The sequence below is a fragment of the Papaver somniferum genome, chromosome 1, assembly GCF_003573695.1.
Source record: "Papaver somniferum cultivar HN1 chromosome 1, ASM357369v1, whole genome shotgun sequence".
NCBI classification, from domain to species: domain Eukaryota; kingdom Viridiplantae; phylum Streptophyta; class Magnoliopsida; order Ranunculales; family Papaveraceae; genus Papaver; species Papaver somniferum.
This window is the reverse complement of record NC_039358.1, coordinates 14340490-14361345: the sequence shown is the minus strand read 5'-3', so window position 1 is coordinate 14361345 and position 20856 is coordinate 14340490. Positions and strand designations below refer to the sequence as shown.

General features: G+C 37.4%; 5 protein-coding genes across 6 annotated transcripts; 3 read left to right on the top strand and 2 right to left on the bottom strand.

Moving 5' to 3' along the window:
- The first annotated feature begins 1874 nt into the window (after window positions 1–1874).
- On the top strand, window positions 1875–2958 carry LOC113351441 (probable mediator of RNA polymerase II transcription subunit 37c). Its single transcript, XM_026595435.1, has 2 exons — window positions 1875–1908; window positions 2558–2958. The coding sequence occupies exons 1-2, from the start codon at window positions 1875–1877 to the stop codon at window positions 2956–2958; spliced, it is 435 nt and encodes a 144-aa protein (XP_026451220.1).
- Window positions 2959–3022: 64 nt separating this feature from the next.
- On the top strand, window positions 3023–4381 carry LOC113351375 (probable glutathione S-transferase). The gene is made up of 3 exons (XM_026595392.1): window positions 3023–3344; window positions 3446–3487; window positions 4046–4381. The coding sequence occupies exons 1-3, from the start codon at window positions 3033–3035 to the stop codon at window positions 4376–4378; spliced, it is 687 nt and encodes a 228-aa protein (XP_026451177.1). The 5' UTR covers window positions 3023–3032; the 3' UTR covers window positions 4379–4381.
- Window positions 4382–4806: 425 nt separating this feature from the next.
- On the bottom strand, window positions 4807–11985 carry LOC113279595 (translation initiation factor IF-2, chloroplastic-like). Of its 2 annotated transcripts, XM_026528282.1 has the most exons (13): window positions 11750–11985; window positions 9902–11554; window positions 9755–9787; window positions 9366–9479; window positions 9055–9204; window positions 8692–8790; window positions 8534–8596; window positions 7808–7963; window positions 7642–7707; window positions 6809–7045; window positions 6172–6450; window positions 5749–5937; window positions 4807–5365 (listed from the first exon to the last, which is right to left on the bottom strand). In XM_026528282.1, the coding sequence occupies exons 2-13, from the start codon at window positions 11462–11464 to the stop codon at window positions 5210–5212; spliced, it is 3105 nt and encodes a 1034-aa protein (XP_026384067.1). In that variant the 5' UTR covers window positions 11465–11554; window positions 11750–11985; the 3' UTR covers window positions 4807–5209. The 2 variants fall into 2 exon arrangements, with proteins under 2 accessions (XP_026384067.1, XP_026384063.1); XM_026528278.1 differs by having other exon boundaries at window positions 9902–11985.
- A 619-nt stretch (window positions 11986–12604) lies between these two features.
- Window positions 12605–13780, top strand: LOC113279589 (transcription termination factor MTEF1, chloroplastic-like). Its single transcript, XM_026528271.1, has one exon. It carries the CDS (start codon window positions 12676–12678, stop codon window positions 13606–13608), a length of 933 nt encoding a protein of 310 aa, XP_026384056.1. The 5' UTR covers window positions 12605–12675; the 3' UTR covers window positions 13609–13780.
- LOC113351300 (alpha-glucosidase-like) lies at window positions 13657–16962 on the bottom strand. The gene is made up of 4 exons (XM_026595329.1): window positions 16876–16962; window positions 15733–16462; window positions 15396–15626; window positions 13657–15281 (listed from the first exon to the last, which is right to left on the bottom strand). The coding sequence occupies exons 1-4, from the start codon at window positions 16960–16962 to the stop codon at window positions 13744–13746; spliced, it is 2586 nt and encodes an 861-aa protein (XP_026451114.1). The 3' UTR covers window positions 13657–13743.
- Between the last annotated feature and the right edge of the window lie 3894 nt (window positions 16963–20856).

Below are 20856 nucleotides of genomic sequence, written 5' to 3'. Positions count from 1 at the left end.
TGAGTTTAAGTCTCCACATACCTTTTGTCGATGAAGTTACACAATCTCTCCTTAGTAGTTCTTCGTCTTCAAGTGATAAGCGTCGTGAAGTCTAAGCTCAACTACACAAACTATGTCCTAGTCCGAGACATCTATAAATAGGCTAGAAATCAAGACTTATAGTTTTGATCACTAACATTGACAAACATGCGAGCATTGCTCTAACAGATAGTTATTCTCAGAACATGTTGTTTTTTTGTAAGAATATAGAGATTTACAAAAAGCAACATAATAGATATTTACAAAAAGCAACATATCCCAGAAATACTTGCTTCAAATCCTTTACCGTTTAAAACATATAATTGGGGCTGCAAACCAAGTATTTTGGCGGCTGACAAAAAGACAAAATAGGGTCATGAAGTAGTAACTCTCATAGACCCTTATCCAACTATTTTTCATAATGCCTAATATACCCTTAATTCAACTAGTATCGATGAACTTGATTAACAAGACTAATTATGATTAGTGACTGATTTAGCTTTAATCATTTGGTTTATGGTTTGCTTTTGAAAGTCAAAATAAATAAATAATAATTTTAGAGGAAGACGAAGGAGATTTATTCCACAAACTTTCAAAATGAGTGATTCAAACAAGAGTTGTGATGTAGGTGATTACTCATCAACAATGATCACATTCTGATTGATTTTCCTGAAAATTAAGATATTTTATCTCAAAATCATCAAACTTATAAACCTTAGTATAATTTTGAAGGACCAAACCAAAAAGAAGAAGAGCATGAAGAATCATGCTCAACATAGTGAGGTACACCTCTAACTAAACTTCAAGTACTATTTTTTAGCTTCAAATCTTAAAAAGTTTGAATGTATCTTTTCCAAAAAAAAAAATCCTAAATTTCTCCTATCAGTCCAATTCACGGCTAAGGAATCAAATATTTCTTGCTGTAACATTGTTAGGCCCCTCCTTTAGAAATCATGTCTCCGCCACTGAATATAACAGACGTGGAAACGTTTTTCACCGCTGTTCTAAGAGCCTCTCCAATGGAATGTGTGTGAAGAAAAAAATCATAATCCACATACGATCCACAATCATATTTATAAAAAAAACATCTCCAACCGATTGATGTGAAGGTGATGTGGCAAAAAAAAAGTTAGACATCCTCTAGGTGAACCTCTAGTTTTAGACATTCACTTCCCATCCTAGTCACACTTTTATAAATAAAAATTATTGAAAAATAAAAATGGAAAATATTTTAACCTATTGTATGCCTACAAATAAGTAAAGAAATAACATAAAACTTTAGTAGGAAATACTAATAGGTCCTAGAAATAATATATTAGGATGAGTTTGGTCCAGTTGACTGAGTCAACTGTCTGTTTGGTCCTTTTTTAAAATATAAATTATAGTTTGGTCCTAGGGTGACGTCATGGATGATGTAATTGTCATCTTGTAGTGGCAGAAATACCTTTTTGGGTCCATGACGTCATCCTAAGATATATATAATTAATTATCAAGAGAGAAGATATTATTCTCAGATTTACTTTATCTCACCTCAATATTTTCAGATCCACATTTTCTCTCCTCGTTTTTTCTTTTCTCTGCAACTATTTTCTCTGCTACTGTAAAGAAGATGAAGAGAGAAATAAACTGATGTTGTTGATTAAATGATGAAGAAAACTATGGAGAAAATGATCGATTAAGTTCGGATATCTGGTTGATTTTTTCATCTTTTTCTTCTTGTTTGATTTTTTCATCTTTTTCTTCTTAATTGATTTCGGATCTCTGATGAAGAAGACGTTTTCGGATTTTTGTTTTCTACTCGTGTTGAAGATGAAGACGATGTTTTGCTGCTCGTGTTGAAGATGAAAATGAAGATGATGTTTGCTGCTCGTGTTGAAGATGGAGATGAAGGCAATGAAATTTTTTGCGTTTTTTTTTTTTTTTTTTTTTTTTGGGTGTTTGTTTTGTGTTTTGTTTTGTTTTGCTGCTGCGTTAAAGATTGAAGACGATGATGCTGGTGTTGAAGACGACGAAGACGATCCTGCAATTCATTCCAGAAATGAACTCTGGTTTATATAGGTTTTTCAGGAGTTCATTCCAGAAACGAACTCTGGTTTATATAGGTTTTTATCAGGAGTTCGTTCCAGAAATAAACTCTATTTTTTTTTATCAGGAGGTCATTCCAGAAATGAACTCTGGTTATATAGGTTTTTTATCAGGAGTTCACTCCAGAAATGAACTCTGTTTTTTTTTTTTTTTTTTTAATCAGGAGTTCATTCCAGAAATGAACTCTGGTTCATATAGGTTTTTATCAGGAGTTCATTCCAGAAATGAACTCTGGTTTATATAGGTTTTTATCAGGAGTTCGTTCCAGAAATGAACTCTGATTTTTTTTTGTTTTTATCAGGAGTTCATTCCAGAAATGAACTCTGTTTTTTTTTTCTTTTTTTATCAGGAGTTCATTCCAGAAATGAACTCTGGTTTATATAAGTTTTTATCAGGAGTTCATTCCAGAAATGAACTTGTGATAATAACTTGTTGGGTAAATTCAAGTTGACAGGAATTCCACCAGCACCTCGTGGTGTTCCTCGGTTCACAGTATGCTTTAACATAGATGCCGATGGTATATTGACTGAGGTCGAGAGATTGGCTCGAGAGGCTGAGAGATACAAGTTAGAGGATGAAGAAAACAAGAAGAAGGTGGAGTTAAGGAACTCATTTGAGGAATACATAAAAGACATGAGGAATGCAATCTGTGACAAGCGACCACCGGTTGGTAAATCGAAGATCGATGCTGCGGTCAACAAGGCCTCCCAGTGGTTGGATAGCAATGAATTAGGTGATTTGGAGGAAATCAGGGACCAGATGCAGGAATTTGAAAATGTATGCAGACCTATCATAAAGAGAATGAAATGGACAAGACCCTTAAGTTTGACCTGTGCACAAGCAGTCAAGCAGTAGGTTCAAAACTTCAACCACAAATACCAAACTTTACATAGAAATTCAGATATCAAACAAAGAAAAAAAAGTTCATAATGGAAGATTTGAAGTTATTTGGTGTATGGTATAGCCCATTTGTTTGTAGAGTTAAATGCGCTCTACAATTGAAAGGTCTGAATCATGAATACATAGAAGAAGATCTTTCAAACAAGAGTGATTTACTCTTGCAATACAACCCAGTTCACAAGAAAATCCCAATTCTAGTTCATGCCGGAAAACCCATCGTTGAATCGCTCATCATACTAGAGTACATCGACGAGACGTGGCCGGACAAATATCCATTACTCCCCAAAGATCCTTATGAAAGATCTAAAGCTCGTTTCTGGGGCAACTTTTTGCAAGACAAGGTAAATAATTCAACTTGAAGATTAATTATGCAACTTTTCTTGGGTGCTTACTAATTTGATCTTTCTTTCTTTTTCTTTTTTTGACATTTTGTTGTACTTGGGAATCAACCTTTTGGAGTTTAGTTCTTGTTAGAGCATCCACAGTGGGCGAGTATAACAAAAAATTTGGGATTAGATCGTAACGCAGTGGGACGGAGTAAAGATTAAATCCCAGCCAAAGATCAAATCCCAGATCATATTTGGTCACGACCAAATACCAAATCCTAATATAGTCGGGCGTAAATTTAAAGTACGCTTGTTGCTGGGAGGACACCCAACCATCCGCCCGTTCACTTACTCATCAGGCGGGCACCAAACCATCCGCCCCATTCAAAATGAAATTCATCAGGCGGACACCCAATCATCCGTCCGTTCACATTTCGTCAGGCGGACACCAAACCATCCGCCCCATTCAAAATGAAATTCATCAGGCGGACACCCAACCATCCGCCCGTTCACTTACTCATCAGGCGGACACCAAACCATCCGCCCCATTCAAATTTCGGGCGTAAACCAATTTTACGCCCCATTCAAGCGTACACCAAATTTACGCCCGTTTTTGTGCGGTGATTAATTTTACGCGCGACCAAATTTGGTCTTCTCCCAATAACGTCACAGTACAGATTAAACTCATATTTAGTCTTTTTTTTTGGTCTTTGATCTTTGAGTTTAGTCGTACCATTGCAGTCGCTCTTACTGAGGAAACCAAAGAGAAAACAGTCAACGAAGTCGTTGAAGTACTAAGAACCCTTGAAGAACATGGACTAGGTGACAAGAAATTTTTCGTGGGAGACGATATCGGATTCACAGACTTAGCAATTGGAATCGGAATTCATTGGATGAAAGTAGTTGAGGAGCTCAAAGAAGTGAAGATATTTGAAACTTGTACACGTTTGCAGGCATGGATCGCAAGGTTCAACGAAGTGCCAGCAGTCAAAGAAGGCTTACCTAGTTACAATGAATTGGTCACTCATTACAAGTCTCGCTGGGGCTGATGCTTCCACAGTTCCCATCAGTAATAGAACATGTAATTGTTAAAAACTTGTGTTTCAGTATCAGTCAATAGAGTGAAATTTTACGAATAAAAGCCATCATTACAAACCTCGCGCAGGTAGCGATAATAACCTGAGATCATAACTTGTCTGCACTATAATTTTTATGAATAACAAGAGATAAAGAAGTTCTTTCTCACCTTGGAGCTCCCTATCTTAATGAGCAATAGAAGCCTTGTCCAGTTTAAGAACATCTTTCTCGCCTTATCTGTGATTTCTCAATCTCCTTACTTGCACAAATTTGCAGCCATCTTGACTAAGACATTACAAGCACACTGCTAAACTGCAAACACAGTCTAGGGTGCCGAACATTTACAATTCTTTTGGAGTGGACACTGGAGTTATACACCTGAAAACAGAGAAGGTGGAAGTAGGCAAAAAGATATCCAGATGTTTCTTTCATGTGTACCATTCTTTTCCAAATGGTTCTTTAGCTATTACAAGTGAGGTTTGAGATTTGATTTGAATAACTTCAAATCAAAATATCCAGACTTTACAAAAAAGATGGACATCACTAGGGGAGATTATTTACAGCAGTGCGAACATATCAACTTGACCAAATTTGAGCATCACTCAAATGATTCTCTCAACATCGATTGGGATACATAAATAACGGCAATGCAAAATGACAAAAAAAATCCTATACCTGGTGGGTCTTTTTTCGAAGCTATGCCAATGTGGTACCCAAAACGGGAAAGTACAACAGGTTTCAATCGAGAATCGTAGCTGCCGGTCAAGTCCATCTCTGTTTTTTGGGTATTTGTGTTTCAAAACCTAGTAACCTTCACTTGAAATTGCAGCTGCCATGGAAGACGATGCTTCTTCAAGTGACCGTTGTTTCTGAACAGAGTTAAAGGCCTCTATGGTATCACCTGCCTCCCAATCAGTGTAATCGTCAATCCCAACACCACACTCTAGTCCGGCATTTACCTGACCAAAAGAAGGAAAAACAATCTTTCTCTTAGAAGCAAAAAACAGAGTGCTCTGATAAACGTAAAGTTAATTTGAAAAGAATAACTGAACTTTGATTATAGAAAATCCATGAGATAGAAAGCAAAACAAAAAAGGGGTGATAGAACAATGAGTATTCTCCAACCAGTCTTGCTATAATGGGTATTCTTTTAAACATATGACAAGATGGATGCAAATGGCTGAGCTGATTTGTTTGCAGTCCAAAAAGTTTAAAGAGCGCAAACTTGAATGAAGTTCAAACAACCTAATTTAATTTCTTTTCAACTTGGATTTACACAAGTAAGCAAAACAATGACTGATCTTTCAAGACAAGTTCTGATAAATTAGCTGTAGAAACATACCTCTTTCACAACTTCCTTCACTCGTCTCAAAGAATCAACAACACCAACATGGATTGTTTTCCCATTTCGAAGAATCCGAATTCCACAGCCTTTCACAATTTTTCCATCTGTTATCATACATCCAGCAACACGACCACTGCCGCTGCTGAAGACGGCACGGATTTCAGCAGCTCCGATCGGTATTTGTTCCTATGAAGAAAGAATAGAAATGGTAACCTTAATTAGTTTGAGCTCTTATACTTTGGGAATGTAATAATGTAAAAGACATGATCCATTAGAATCCTTCATAGATTTTGACAAGAGAGAAAGGCAGGACACGCATGTGCCGTGTTTTTTTGGACACTTTTTTTATGTGACTAACAAGGGCATTCCATGCTTCATAATAGAGACAATTGAAAATAGTAGGCATTAGATATGGTTTACCTCAACGGGATCAAGAAGTCCTTCCATTGCTTTCCTCATGTCATCGATAAGCTCATAAATGACCCTGTACAACCGAATCTCTACACCTTTGTTGTCTGCATGGCTCTTGACAGCATTTGGCACTTTGACATTGAAACCTATTATAATGGCTTTACCAGCTGCCACAGCAAGATCAACATCACTTGCACTTATATCCCCTGTTGCTTGCAGAAGAAACTTTAAAGTTACATTGTCCTGAGGGAGCACTTGAAGAGCTTGTCTGATGGCCTCAATGGAACCCTAATAGAGATGAAGAGCTTCCGAATTAATTGGAAGCAATAAAGCACAGAGATCGACGAAACAAACAGAATATTGTACTTTTGAGGAAACTATATTAGCATGTCAGACCACTAGGATATCAAACCAGCCGCTACCAGCAGGATGTGGAGGATATCCAGGGGATCAGTACTGAAAGGTACAAAAGTGGCAGCATCGCTTCTTTAGACCTTGTCAAACAACACCAATTTCATTTTTGATGCAAGTTATCTCATTGCATCACGAAAAATGGTGGCCTATACTTCCATTATATTGCAGACATGAGAACAAAGTACACTATATTGATTGTGTTACATAAATCATTTAGACTTTGAAATATTACCTGTAAATCAACCTTCATCACAACATTCAGCTGGTGCAAATCTATTCCAGCTTGCTTTCCAGCTGAAACTGCGGCAGCTAATGAAGAAAGTGTAACCATCCCATCACCAGCTTTCGATGATATCCTTTCATCTCTTAATGATACTGCACGTGTCTCTGCCATTTCACGAGCAGTATCAAGTGAGTCAACAACCTCAAATTCATCTCCGGCAGTAGGAACACTACTAAAGCCAAGGACCTGCAGCAGTAGATGGGCTATTAGGCAGATATACAGAAAGTGTACTCAGTTGTGGAAGGTGTTCACACAACAATGAGGAATGAAACAGCAAGCAATTCATGAATGCTTCAAAAAGGATGATGAGGCTACAAAAATTAATACCCCATAAAATTAACTTTTGTGGTTACGTTACCATTAGCTTGTAAAATTCTATTTCACTATTTATCTGAAAGGCGGGAATATAATGAGATGATTTAACAGCCAGGATTGCAGGATGCTTATTCTTTGCTTTGCAAATTATGTATTTTAACAGTACCTTTTAGCCAACTTTCTAGCGAGGGAGTCTAACTGGAACAAATTGTTATGAGAATTTTATTTTTTATTTAGAAAAGAACGGCTGAAGTTAAATGCTCCAGAAAAATAGAAGCTTCCTAGAAAGAAGTCATCTCCTGTTGTTCAGCAATCTAATATGCTTAGCACCACTACTGTTCCAGAATACAATAACATATAAGTGAATAAGATTGACTACATTCCATTCCAAAAACAAACAAACATGTTCTGATATAAAACATCAAAGATTTAAAGAGGTAAAAACAAAATGGTAAGAATCCACGGACCTGGACAGCAGTAGAAGGACCTGCTTTGTCAACTATAGCTCCACTATCATCAAACAAGGCCCTTGCCTGAAGAAAGATAGCAGTCAGAGTCAGCTCGATAGAACATAGATAGAACAACTGTACACTGCAGATTTTTGAAACAAAGATCATGTCACCAGTAACAAACCTTTCCAAAGGCTTCACCGCAAACTATAACATCCCCTCTTTTGAGGGTTCCTTTCTGAACAATAAGTGTAGCTACAGGTCCTTTTGATTTATGAAGACCGGCCTCAATGACTGTTCCCTTCGCATTTCTGTGAGGGTTAGCCTTCAATTCTTGTAACTGTAAATCAACACACCTATTGTCAGAATTTCGGAAAGCTCTGACGCTTGCACATGTAAGCAAGTTCGTGATATGGTCACAAATCTAACGCTTGAATTTGTATGGATTATTTTAAACAGATTACTGAATAGTTTTTGGATCACACAATGAGCGATGGTATGGTCTCTTCAAGCGAGTATGGTATGCATTCACATGGAGAACTCAAGGAGATCATCCATGCAAAGAGGGGCCTGATTCTTTACCAGATGACCTCCACTTAGACAATATGCACTGGATATTGAGCTATTACATTAGCATGCCTAGCAAGCAATACAAGAGTTAGCAAAGCATAAATTTGCTGAACAATATTTAGAAGTTAATAATGTGGCAAAACATGTGCAGGGTTCACAGCTTTCCTCTGATATTTCAATTAAAAATGCAAATGAAAAGTTAAAATTTCTCATCCGTAGTAACCAGAAGTCTAGAACAGAATCGCGAATATATGACACTTTGAAGGGGAAAAAAATAACATAAATAATATTAGTAATTAGATAGCTCAACTTAGCAGAGGACCGAAAACAATATATGTACCTCGGCAACAAGCATCACAGTCTCCAGCAAATCATCCACATTCTCCCCTTTAAGAGCACTTATCTGATAAAGGAAATGATTTACACATCAACCCCCCAATAATGTTTATAGTGTTGCAGAAAGGAGCATGAACTTGTTTCAGTTAAGAGAATAAAAACCTGAACCATTGGGACATCACCGCCCCAATCTTCAGGCATTAGACCAATTGAAGAGAGCTCTTGCATGACTCGCTCTGGACTGGCTCCATCCTTGTCAATCTGAATGAACAGAAGGCTAAAGTATGAGTCATTCTGATGCAACTAGAAAGAGGAGAAGCGTTGACAATTTTTTATGTAGACAAGAGATTCTTAGTAGAATTTCAAAGTTTCGATTCTGAAATCCTAGTGAAGAAACAAAAGGAGTAATGATCACCATGTAATAGAATTAGAATAGAACGTAAGACACATAGAAGGAGGAAGAATCAGTGCCACATGCCAAGGACATGAATGGATTACTATCAGTCACCAACACGAGTATTGTACCTTATTAATAGCTACAACAATTGGCACCCCAGCTGCTTTGGCATGAGCAATGGCCTCATTTGTTTGAGGGCGGACCCCATCATCAGCAGCCACGACAATGATGGCAATATCTGTCACCCTTGCTCCACGTGCTCTCATTGCCCCGAATGCCTGTAGGGAAGGTAAGTATAAATGAAATACTTACAAATATGCCAACGAAAAAATAGAAACTAGAATACACTTGGTTAATCACAGGAAGCATGAAAACCTAATATCCAAAAGAAGAGAAAATGATCTCAAGTTAGAACTTCAAAAGAGACAGCAAAGATTACCTCATGGCCTGGTGTATCAAGGAAAACACATGGTTGAGGCTTGCCGTCTACGGGAACAAGCACTTTATAAGCCCCAATTCCTTGTGTTATTCCACCTGCTTCAGATGCAGTCACCTATACATTTTTAAGATTTCAATCATGAGACATGCCAACAAAGATTTCAATCATGAGACATGCCAACAAAGATTTCACTCATGAGACATGCCAACATTGTGTCACGAACACTGCATGATTCTGATAAAGGGAAAATCTATAATCTGAGTCTTATGAAGGGTCTGGACCATTGCATAAACTGAAAAGAATCACAATATGGCGCCCAACAATAGGTTTTCCTTTTAAGATATCACATGAGAAGCTATGAAGCAATACCAAGAAAAATATTTTGTTACCTTGCTCTTACGAATATAATCCAGAAGGGTTGTCTGTCAAGTGGAGCAATAAAAAACAATATTAGCAAAAAACTCGATGCCATGTAATTTATTGCAGTTCACTGTATCCCTGAAGGAGAAAATATAAAGAAATTTGTCGCTACTTACTTTCCCATGATCCACATGACCCATTATAGTAAGAACTGGAGGCCTGTCTTCTAGCTTGTCCAAGTCTTCCTCGTCGAAAATTTCATTCTTCCTTGCCTTCTCTTCCACTCCAACATGAGCTGCATCAATGACTTCCACCTCGTACTCTTTACATACCATCTTCACCATGTCTCTATCCAATTTCTGTACTCCATCTGGTTTAATCCCCTTAGAGTACATAAACCCAAGAATTTCACCTTCGCTGATAGCTAAGTTAAACGACAACTCCTCTGTCGACATTCCATCCTCCTCCACCTCAAGAATTTCCACCTTAACAGGAGCTGCGTCAGCTGCTGCCTGGAGTCGAGCTGCCTTTCGGCTGGCTTTACTCCATTTTCTACCTTTTCTTGCAGCACCTTTGATTTTCAGATTTAGCTCTGAAGAGTCATCATCAGGTATATCAGAAGAACTCATACGACGCCTTGATCCAACAGGAGCACCGGATCTTTTACGTTGCTCATCTTTAAACTTTGCAGAAGCAGGGTTTTTTCCAGGTTTGGGAGGTGCTAAAACTGCCTGAGCCATCATGGGATCTGATGCGGCTTTCTTGGATGCAAACTTGTCAATCAAGATTGGCTTTCGCTCTTTTGTTTTTGAACCAGTTTCTCTCTCTGCAGTGACAGTTTCTTTCTCCGCAGTAACCAGTGGACGTGGAGCAGCTCCAACGTCCTTTAGAATAGCAGGTTTCTTTATTACAGGTAAAGGGGGAGCAACAGCGGGTCTTGATTGTAGCGTCGGTTGAACTCTCTGAGGAGTCTGAGGGGGTTTAAGAGGAGTACTTGCCTGAATTGCTTCCTTCACCACCTCCTCTGTCTTGGCACCTACCTCCTTCTCACTTATAGTGATTTTAGGAGATTCCACAACCTTTTGCACGCTTGCAACAGGATTCCCTTTTCGCCACACACTCTTCAAAGTTTTTGCCTTACGATTTGGCACCGGATTCACTGGTCTACTACCCGTCGTTCTAGCACCAGCTGCAGGTTTAGCACCAACTCCAGCAGAAGTACTACTACTACTACTACTCGATCTTCCTGCTGTAGAAGTAGTCTCAAGTTTTTCTGCTTTTTCCAAAACCTCCCCAAGTGATTCAATCACCTTATTTCTTTCCTCTAGATTCTCTGATTTGTTACTACTCGAATCTACACTAGGTTTCTTAGGCGGTATATATACTGAATTCCGAGGTGGTGCAGCATTTAAAACTGGTGGTTCTAGTCTAGGCGGAGATTTTAAAACAGGTTTTGGAGCGGGTTTAAGAACAAGGTCAGTGGCATTATTCTCATCTCTCAATGTAGAATCTAATGAAATAGAAGAATTCCCTTGTTCCGCTACGAAGTTAGCTGTTGTAACCATACATTTGCATACTGATGCACAATTCCATTTCTGACCATTTGGACAATTAAGAAAACTAACACCCCCTTTACTACTTATCGAAATCCTTCGAACCAATGGCGAAGAACCTTCAAAATAACAAGAAGAACTTGGTCTTACACTTCCCAAGCTAGCTAGGGAAGCCAAAGAAGCCATTGGGGGGTTGTCTTATAAATTACTACAACTACTGGTTTGAATCAGCATGAACCCCAATGAACAATACCTACTGAAATGACTCTCAAAATTCTGCAAATTAGCAAGTAGAGTTCACTTGAAGATTTTTAAACAATAGAATTCCCCATTAACTCCACTTAAATTAATAAAACCCTAGGTGTTTTAGTGAACTTGATAAAATTGAACCAACTTCCAGAAGTAACTAACAATAAGATGAGAAAAATAAAAAGAAAGAAAGAATTGTATGAATGAATGTAAGAAAATTACCTCAGAAATTGAAGTGACAGTGGATTATGAAAATGCAGAAAAATGGTAGATTCTATCTATCTTTGGGGTTTTAGATAGAAAAACAGGGAAGAAGAAGAAGATAGAAAAATGGGAGCGGAAGTGAGTTTATAGGTGTTGGTGGTGGCAAAGCTTTCCGAGCATTCGTGGCTGCTTAGCTTCTTGTCAATTTACGCGATAAGGTTTTTGATTTCTTTTTTTTCATCCCTCTCTTTTTTTCCGCGAGTAAAAATTCTTTCCTCGGCTCTCTAAATTGTATTTTCCCTCTTTTCTCATTTTGTTTTTGTTTCTTTTCTCCGGACAAAAAATTTAATAAGTAAATACAAAAAAAATTGAGGCAATAAGTAAATAAATGCTAATCCCTCTTCGGTTCCTTTTTTAACATGCTAATTTTATTTTTAGAGAAATTTAAGATAATTAAAAAAACTAATCATTGAAAATGATCTTCCTGACACTTGTCAGCAAAATAAGTGACTGAAATAAAAATAATTTTATTTTCCTGAAAAATAAAAATCGAAGTTTTTTTCCACATAAATTGAAGTCTTCAGCTACGATATACGTAGCTGAGTTTGTCCGCACCATTTTTTCCTTTCTTTTTTGAAGCAGTTTACTACCTAGTAATCCCACTGATTCATTTTTTTTTTTATTATTTTGATAAAAAAAGAAACTCATTCAACTGAAACAAAACTATTTACTTTTTAATAAAAAAAAGAAGGAAAATGGCGAAATCAGCCCCTCACCCAATACCCATTTTAGAGTATCTATAAAATCAACTCTCAGCCAATCATTTTCTGCCTAGTCTCACAACCATAAAACAGATAAAAAGATAATCAAATTCCCACCTAGAAAAGAACACCAAACCAAACCTTCTCCTACAGGCTAGCCAGTTATTGCAACTTCACTAAACCATGTCAGTAGCACTACACTCACTGTGTTGTGCTCACACCACCAGCAGCTCCACCTCCTCCTCCTCCTCCTCCTCCTCTTCATTACCAACACAACAAAAAACCCAAACAAATTTCAGCAATCTCTCAACAAAACCCAAAACACTACTATTACAGAAAATCCCCATATCATCAGATCAAGTCAAAGAGAAAATCCTTTGTCTTGAAATAATGGGTGTTGATTCAGGCAAGGCATTATCAGTGAACCCTTTTCTCCATGAAGCAACACTTGACTCAATCCATCAAGTCATCCGTTTTCTGCAGTCCAAAGGCATTCAGCAAAAAGACATGGGTAGGATTTTCGGTATGTGTCCTAGAATTCTTACATCCAACATTAAAACTGATTTAGCTCCTGTTTTCCAGTTCCTGTCACATGATCTTAATGTCCCAAGCCAGAATTACAGAAGGGTTATTAATAAGAATCCGAGATTGCTTGTTTCAAGTGTTAGAGATCAGCTTAAACCAACACTGTTTTATCTGCAAAGACTTGGGTTTGAGGATTTAGAAGCACTTGCTTATCAGGACTCAATCTTGTTAGTGTCTAGTGTGGAGAATACATTGCTGCCTAAATTGGATTACTTGCAAAGCATTGGGTTTAGTAAAGATGATGTTGTTGGTATGGTTTTAAGGTGTCCCAGTTTGCTTACATTTAGTATTGAGAACAATTACAAGCCGAAATTCGGATATTATATGGAAGAAATGGGAGGGAGTTTGGAAGAACTCAAGGAGTTTCCTCAGTACTTTACTTTTAGTTTGGAGAAGAGAATAAAGCTAAGGCACAAGGAGATTGTCAAGGCCAATGCTTCTGGGATTAAGATTCCTTTGGGTTTGATGCTTAAAAGCACCGAAGACGAGTTTAGGGAGTTGATAGTAAGGTGTAAAAGTAATGCTGGATAACAAATATCATGGTTTGATTCAACCAACTTGCTGTATATGATTGTTCTGTAGTAATATTTGATTTTTATTAAGAACAGAAACTCGCCTGTTGTATGTAGAAAAAAGGACTAGTTCACACAGATTGCATTATCCTAATTACAGGGTGTAGTTGATTTGAAACTTGAGGTTAAAATTCTCTGCAATGGTCTGTGATAACCCTGTAACCTCTGCAACGCCGAAAGTACCTTTCCAGTTGAAGGCCACCTTCGGTGCTGAAACATTGTTTGTCCGTTGAACAAGGTTCCATGCATGCCTTCTGAACAAACTGCTCTTTTTCTTTTTCAGACCAACAAAAACAATCTTCTCTATTACCCATTTCTGATCCTTGGCAAACTGCCCATTTGTGACTTCTGACTGAATTGTCATCTTATCACCTGAGACCCTGCTGGAAAACCTGACAAACGTCCAGTTTCCTCCTTGTGATCCTCCCATAATGACTGCTTCTCCATCATCCAAGAAAACTTCTCCTGTAGCACTACTACCACTGCTGCTTACTGCCACCAGAAGTTGAAATCCTGTCTTTCTTGCTTCTTTTGTAGTCATGGCTTCACCCTGCATTGCTAGAATATTCCCTTCCCGAACATGCACATTTGTATGATCTTGTGGAGCATCAAGTTTGATAACATGTCCTTTCGATGCACTAACTGAATTCGAGTAGTTGAAGAGATCAAACCAATTTCCCCTGGGGAAGTAAGCATTAACCGAAACTTGTCCTTGTTTCACTACTGGTGACACCAGTACGCCTTCACCGATTAGAAACTGTGAGCTAATTCCATAAGTTCCTACATCCTCAGGGAAAGAAAAGAACAGTGGCCGTGCAATGGGAGTCCCGTTTATGTGTGCCTCATACATTAGCGTATAGAAGTAAGGGAGTAGTCGGTATCGCAGCCCGAGAACTTTTTTTGCTGAGGCTGCAACAGAGCCCCATAGATACAGCTCTTGCGGAGATGAGGTTATTTCAGAGTGGTCTCTAGCAAATGGGTAGAAGGCCCCAACCTGAATCCAGCGTCGACAGAGCTCCTCAGTTGTGTTGCGTGCAAAACCACAGATATCGGCCCCAACCATTGGAATTCCAAACAATCCAAAGTTGAGCATGGTTGAAATTGAAAATCCAAGATCAACCCAAGAAGCCGCATTATCACCAGTCCAATGTGCTGCATACTTGCCTGTCCCGGTAAAAGTTGACCTGGTGAGTATAAAAGACCTTTTCTTGGTTACCTTTTCCAATGCTGCATTTGTTGTTTTGACCTCCAAGTGACCATATGTGTTGTGAACATTATACTCAGTAATGTTGCCAAAATGAACAGCAGTTGCAGGAATAGCTTTTTCATTGATGTTTCTGCCGTTATTGAACTTGAAGGGAAGATTATCAAGAGTAGAACCTCCTTCAGCAGTGGAGGTTATAAAGTTGGAGACTTCATTCATGTCAAGCCACAGACCGTCAACTGGGAGAGTTTTCAGAAACATTGCAATTTCATTTGTCCAGTAAGGTGCTGTTTTGGGGTTAAGGAAATCAGGGAAGTAGACGTCTCCTGGCCATACCTTGCCTTGGTATGGTTTGCCGTGTCTTTTTATGAAAATATCTTCTTTAATCCCTCGTTGGTACGTTCCGTATGTGTCATTTATGCCAACTCCTGTTTAACACCAAACAGGGAAATAAATGAACAAAGATTCAGCACAGGTAGCAAAACTTGTTAGATTGGTATCAGCGTATCATTCAATGTTTTATCTTGTGCGTTTTTGCTTACCAGGATCTATAATGACAACATACTTCTGGCCATTCCTGTGAAGTTTATCCACGAAACTCTTCATTCGGTCTTCTGGAAAGTTTACGGGATCAAGAGTGAAAATCTTAAATTTATCCATGTAATCAATGTCTGTCCACATAACTTCCAGTGGGATACTAGCATTTGCATATCTAGCAACTACTTCCTCAAGAACAGACACGTTTTGATATCCATATCGACACTGGTGAAATCCTGCACAGAGAACACATAACAAATTTCTTACTATCTGGGGTAGGATCATTCAACAATGGAACTACAAAGATAGTGCAGATGCAGTAATTAAACTGAATTTTCATACCGAATGACCAGTATGGCATCGGTGCAGGGCGGCCAACAAGTTCGGTATACTGACTGATAACAGATTTCGGCGAAGGGCCAGCAAAGAAGTACAAATCTATGACACCTCCAATAACTTTGTAAGTTATTTTAGAGCCTTCATAGACAATGTCCATACCATTGCTGTTGAGCAATAAAACACCATGAGTAGTCCCCGCTGCTTGACCATTCTTTAACGGCGTTCTGACATCGATATAAAACGGGTGAGATCCATAAAGACTCTGGTCTACATTGTAACTAGCAATATCAGAATTCCACAGCGTTCTCTTATGGCCCTTTTGCAAACGGAATGTCCTCTTAGTCTGTTCACCTAAGCCATATATCCAAGATCTATTTGCCGGTAGTGATGATGAAATTTGTATGCACTGGTCCTTGAACACAAATAAATCACTACTAGAAGTGCTGAAGAGAATGTCGCCGGTATATTTACGAGTGATCGAAAAACCGAAGGTGGAAGAGTTGTGCAGAGTGAATATGAGATCAGAGTCAGGCCTTTGTATAGATGAAGATAAGTCGTTTTCAACTGGTGACCGATTCGCAGCAGTAGCAGTAGCATTAGTAGTGTTCCGAGGAGAAAAAATAATTTCTAGATGCGCATCCAAACGTGCTGTAAGTTTTGCTCCATTTTTTTTTTCTTTTCCGAGTACAACATCCGGGAGAAAGACCACGAGATAAGAAATCGGATGTGAAATCTTGAAGATGATTATAAAAGTTGTTGCACGAGGTATCTACCGTTTCAACCTGATGAAGACACGTGGAAAGGAAACCGGACCATCTAACGGTCAAGTTCAAAGTTAAGTTAGTTCATTTGATGAAGCCACGACAAAAAATGGAATACACTAGTAGAAGATATAGTTAGATGGATTCCAAAGAAAGTGATTAAAGGAAAGGATGGTATGGTGCAGAACTCTGAGCAAACTCAAGATATTTTTGTGTCTGAGGTAAGTAATGCGAACAACATTGTGGATGCAACTGAAATCTTATACATCCAAAGTCCTTATGTGAGATAAGTGCAACAGACAAATTTTATTGGTGCTCACTTGATATCTAATGCATCTCATGAGCATGTTTCACCAGAAATGGGGATAAGTGTCAAAGGTGTTACTGAAAAACAATCTTCATCGGCAAAAAGTCCAGAAAATATTTCATGAGGTGGATATAAAAATCCAGAAGTGACGGACTTATAAGCCATCAAGGAAGTATGGAAATGCATTAACAAAAGCATTTGGGTCTGTTTCTCGGACTTTTAAGTCTACTGGGAAGCAAGGCAAGGCAAGTGGTGGCTTTAAAAATATGGATGGAATAACAATGGAAAATGTTAAGAGTTCGGCTTCAGATACTGCAACAAAATCACCAGAGAGGTCTTCTTGTAAGGGATCAATCTCTGAGTCCGTTCTGGCGCAAATATAGAGATAGAGGTAAAACAAAATCCTTTTATAATGCTCAATGATTTCCCACTTATATCTCAAGGTAGATTTCCAATAGACCTAAGGAAGGATTTGAATGGAGATAATGTATTTAAAGATGACAACTCCAAGAATTCTGATGTAGATGGTGAAAACAAGATCAATGTTGCTATGAGGAGTGATTCTTCTACCACAGTGAGTACGTATAACTCGTTCAAACTATTGATTAATGATATAGTTACTATTGAAGATTGTGAAGAGGATAGTGAAGAGTTATCTGACGTAGAATCTGACAAAAATGCTCACTACGTGGTTTATGAAGACAAATTTGGCAAGAAAGCTGAAAAAGAGCTTTCAAGACTCAAATGGGATGGTAATATACCTAATAAAAAAAAAGCAACTAAAATCTGGAAAAGGTCAAAGATAGGATACTATGAAGCATAAATAGTTTGTATTTCCATCCGTTGTCATTTGCGTAATCGTTTTCTATTGTTGTTTGCTTGGATGTGGGATTTTCCTACCCTTCTGGTTTGTTTTCTTTGTATATGGTGTTGGTTTTGACCTCACCTCTGGATTCTCTTAGATGTTCTCTTTTTCTCCTTTTATCAATGAATTTAAATTTTTAAGTTCAAAAAAGTAAAAAGAAAAAACAACGAGAAGGAGAAGTACCCATCCATGATAGTTTAAAAAACACTAGAACCCATTTTGCCTATGAATATGATTTAGGATCAATTTTGGAGTCTTAGGAAAAAGCGAGAGTTGTTGGCGTTAATACTAGTTTGAGAGTTGTGAAGAGTGAGAGATGAACATACTTGTATCTTTGTCGGAATGGGAAAGATCTTGTAACTTTATAATCATTATGGTGAGACCTAGACCGTGGATGTAGACTTCTATGTCGAACCACGTAAAAATCATGATGTTCAAGAACCGTGGTGATATGAATTTTTGTACTGATGAAAAAGACTAATGATTAGGGAACCCAGTTCACGAACTGTATCCATATGAGTTCAAGAGACGAGTAGGGTTGGCGAACCTGGTTCACGAACCGTAGCACACTGACTCGTGAACTATACATTACGATTCATGAACCGTTTTCCGATGGTCCTAGTAAAACTTTAGTATATGCTCAATGACTTATTTATTTAAATACGTCTAGCATTGCTATATATGACTCTCGTAAACATATCTAAAACATCGATGATCATCAATAAAACACTAGTGGTATGTCCACCATGATTAAATTTTTTAAGTGTTCAAATGAGCATCAAACTACTTAATAGTTCATAAGGCATGTTTTCCAAGAATTATCCTTATACATGGTTCATATACCCTGACTACTGTGTATATTCTTCTATATGATTTCAAGGAAAACTTCTCACATGCTTAATTGAAATCCTAATCAGAGTTTCATCTAAACAGAGAAAGTGTTTGCTTGAATCTCGAGTTATCTTAGTTTGAATTATGAGAAACCATTAGTCTTGAACATCTATAAATAGAGATGTTCTTTTAACTGGGAAATTCAATCCATGATACTTTTGTGTCCTAGTTGATAGCTAGAATCGTCTTCAATTGACCTAGGTTTCCTATGAAAAAACATAAGTAGGTCTGCGACTAAAAGACTTTGCATGGGGATCCGTGAATCCAAGTCCGAATATATTTTACCTTGATAATTCGTTTATCCTGATCTTTCTTTTATGTTATCGAGGTTCACGTAATCTCTTTCGAGAAAGATATATAGTAGTTTCAAAGTTCTCTTCGTCTCAGAATTTATGATTCCTCATAATAGATAATTGATAAGTTGAAGATTGTTATTGAGAGGTGGTAAAGAATACAAGCTTCTCATCTAACTGAGTGTAAGTGTTCGGGATTTGTGAGGTTTTCTAGGTTTATATATTGCGAAAAAATTTCCAAGCCTTGATCTTTGATCCAAAGGGAAATCAAATAGGCGTATATATGTTAGAAATATATTGATATTGAAAGTCTTCATTTAGGTCGAAGAAAATCTTAGGTTTTAAAGGATGTTAGCTAAGAAAATCAATTATTTAGAGCCTTGCGAGGTTCAAGAGACATAAGGAGCGTGACTATAACTGAATCGCTTGGAGGGTGGATTCGGTATCAACTAAATTCCAATCTGAAGTCTTGTAGTAATCTAGTGGTTGTAGCGGCTTAGTACAGTTTGGTTTTCAAATCTAGACGAGGTCCCTGAGTTTTTCTGCTATGTTGGTTTCCCCGTTAACATAACTTATGGTGTCTTGTGTTCTCGTTTCCTGCATTATATTGTTTATCTTTATAATAGGATTTGCACAAGTAGTATGTATTCAATATTAGTATATACTTCTATGTAATTAAGATCAAATACAAGACTTGTTTCTTATAGAATTCATATCTTGAAAGGTAGATAACAAGTTTCACACTTGGCAGAATTCAGATCTGAATACTTGGATACAACTAGATTGATCTTGGATATTGCATGATTTTTGAGATTGTACAAATATTCTTATTAACAATAAGGTTCACTGACTTCAATGTCTAGACTTTCGGATTGAGAAGATCTACAGATATAATCTCTATATACATATTATCAAGGATCCTTAAGTTGGTCTACTTGCAATTGGATTAGGTTTTGTCCATATAGGTTTCTGAACGAAAAAGTTGGTGGTTACTTGGTACTCTCTCTTTTTCAGTCAGCTAAGGGAATCAATCGCGTAGATCCTCGAGAGGTTCAAGAGACGTAAGGATCATGACTGCAACTGAATTACTTGGAGGATCAATTCAGTATCAACTATGTTCCAGTATGAAGTCAAGTATGCTATTGTCTATAACGACTTTATATAGTTTGGTATTCAATGTTGGATAGGTCCCGGGGTTTTTCCACTGGTGAAGTTTTCCTCTATATTGTTTTATATTATCTTTATAATAAGAATAACACAAGTAGTCATAATAAATCTTGATAGTTTATGTCATTATTAATTATGAACAATAACGAAACTTGTTCTTTTTGAAGTCGTATCTTGAAAGATAAATTACAAGTTTTATATTTTTCAGAATTCAGATCCTCTTAATTTGGATATGAATAGATTGATCTTGGATATTTATTTATGAGATCGTCCAAGAACTCTTCTATACAATCAGGTTTACGGAGTTTTGAGTCTAGAAATATTTATTGTGGAAAATAAAGATAAAAAATCTACATACTTATTGTTCAAGAATATTTAATTTAGATCCACTTGCAATTGTATTAGGTTTTGTTTATACAGGTTGCCGAACAAAAAGTTGGTGGTGTACTAGGTACCTCACATTTTCACAAACAAACATCTTTACTTCTAACTATGATCCTCTCCGCACTTACTACACCACTTGTTTGGAATATATCAAGAAAATAATTCCATAACACACTATTGTTTTGGGATCAATGTAGAACTAAAGAGTAAATACATAAGATGCAATTAAAATAAATAATAAAATAATGACATAACAAATTTCATCGGGTCGGCGATATGCTTCTCCACAAGTGGTCATGATCAACTCTTTATAATAAAACTTCTTAAATATAATGAAACAAAAAGAATCAGTCGCAAAACTATGATCAACAAAGTGCTAATCATAAACACTCAAAAATTAACTCTTTAAGAACAAGAACTTCTGCCACTAAAATAAATCTCCCTCCCTAAACTCTTTAG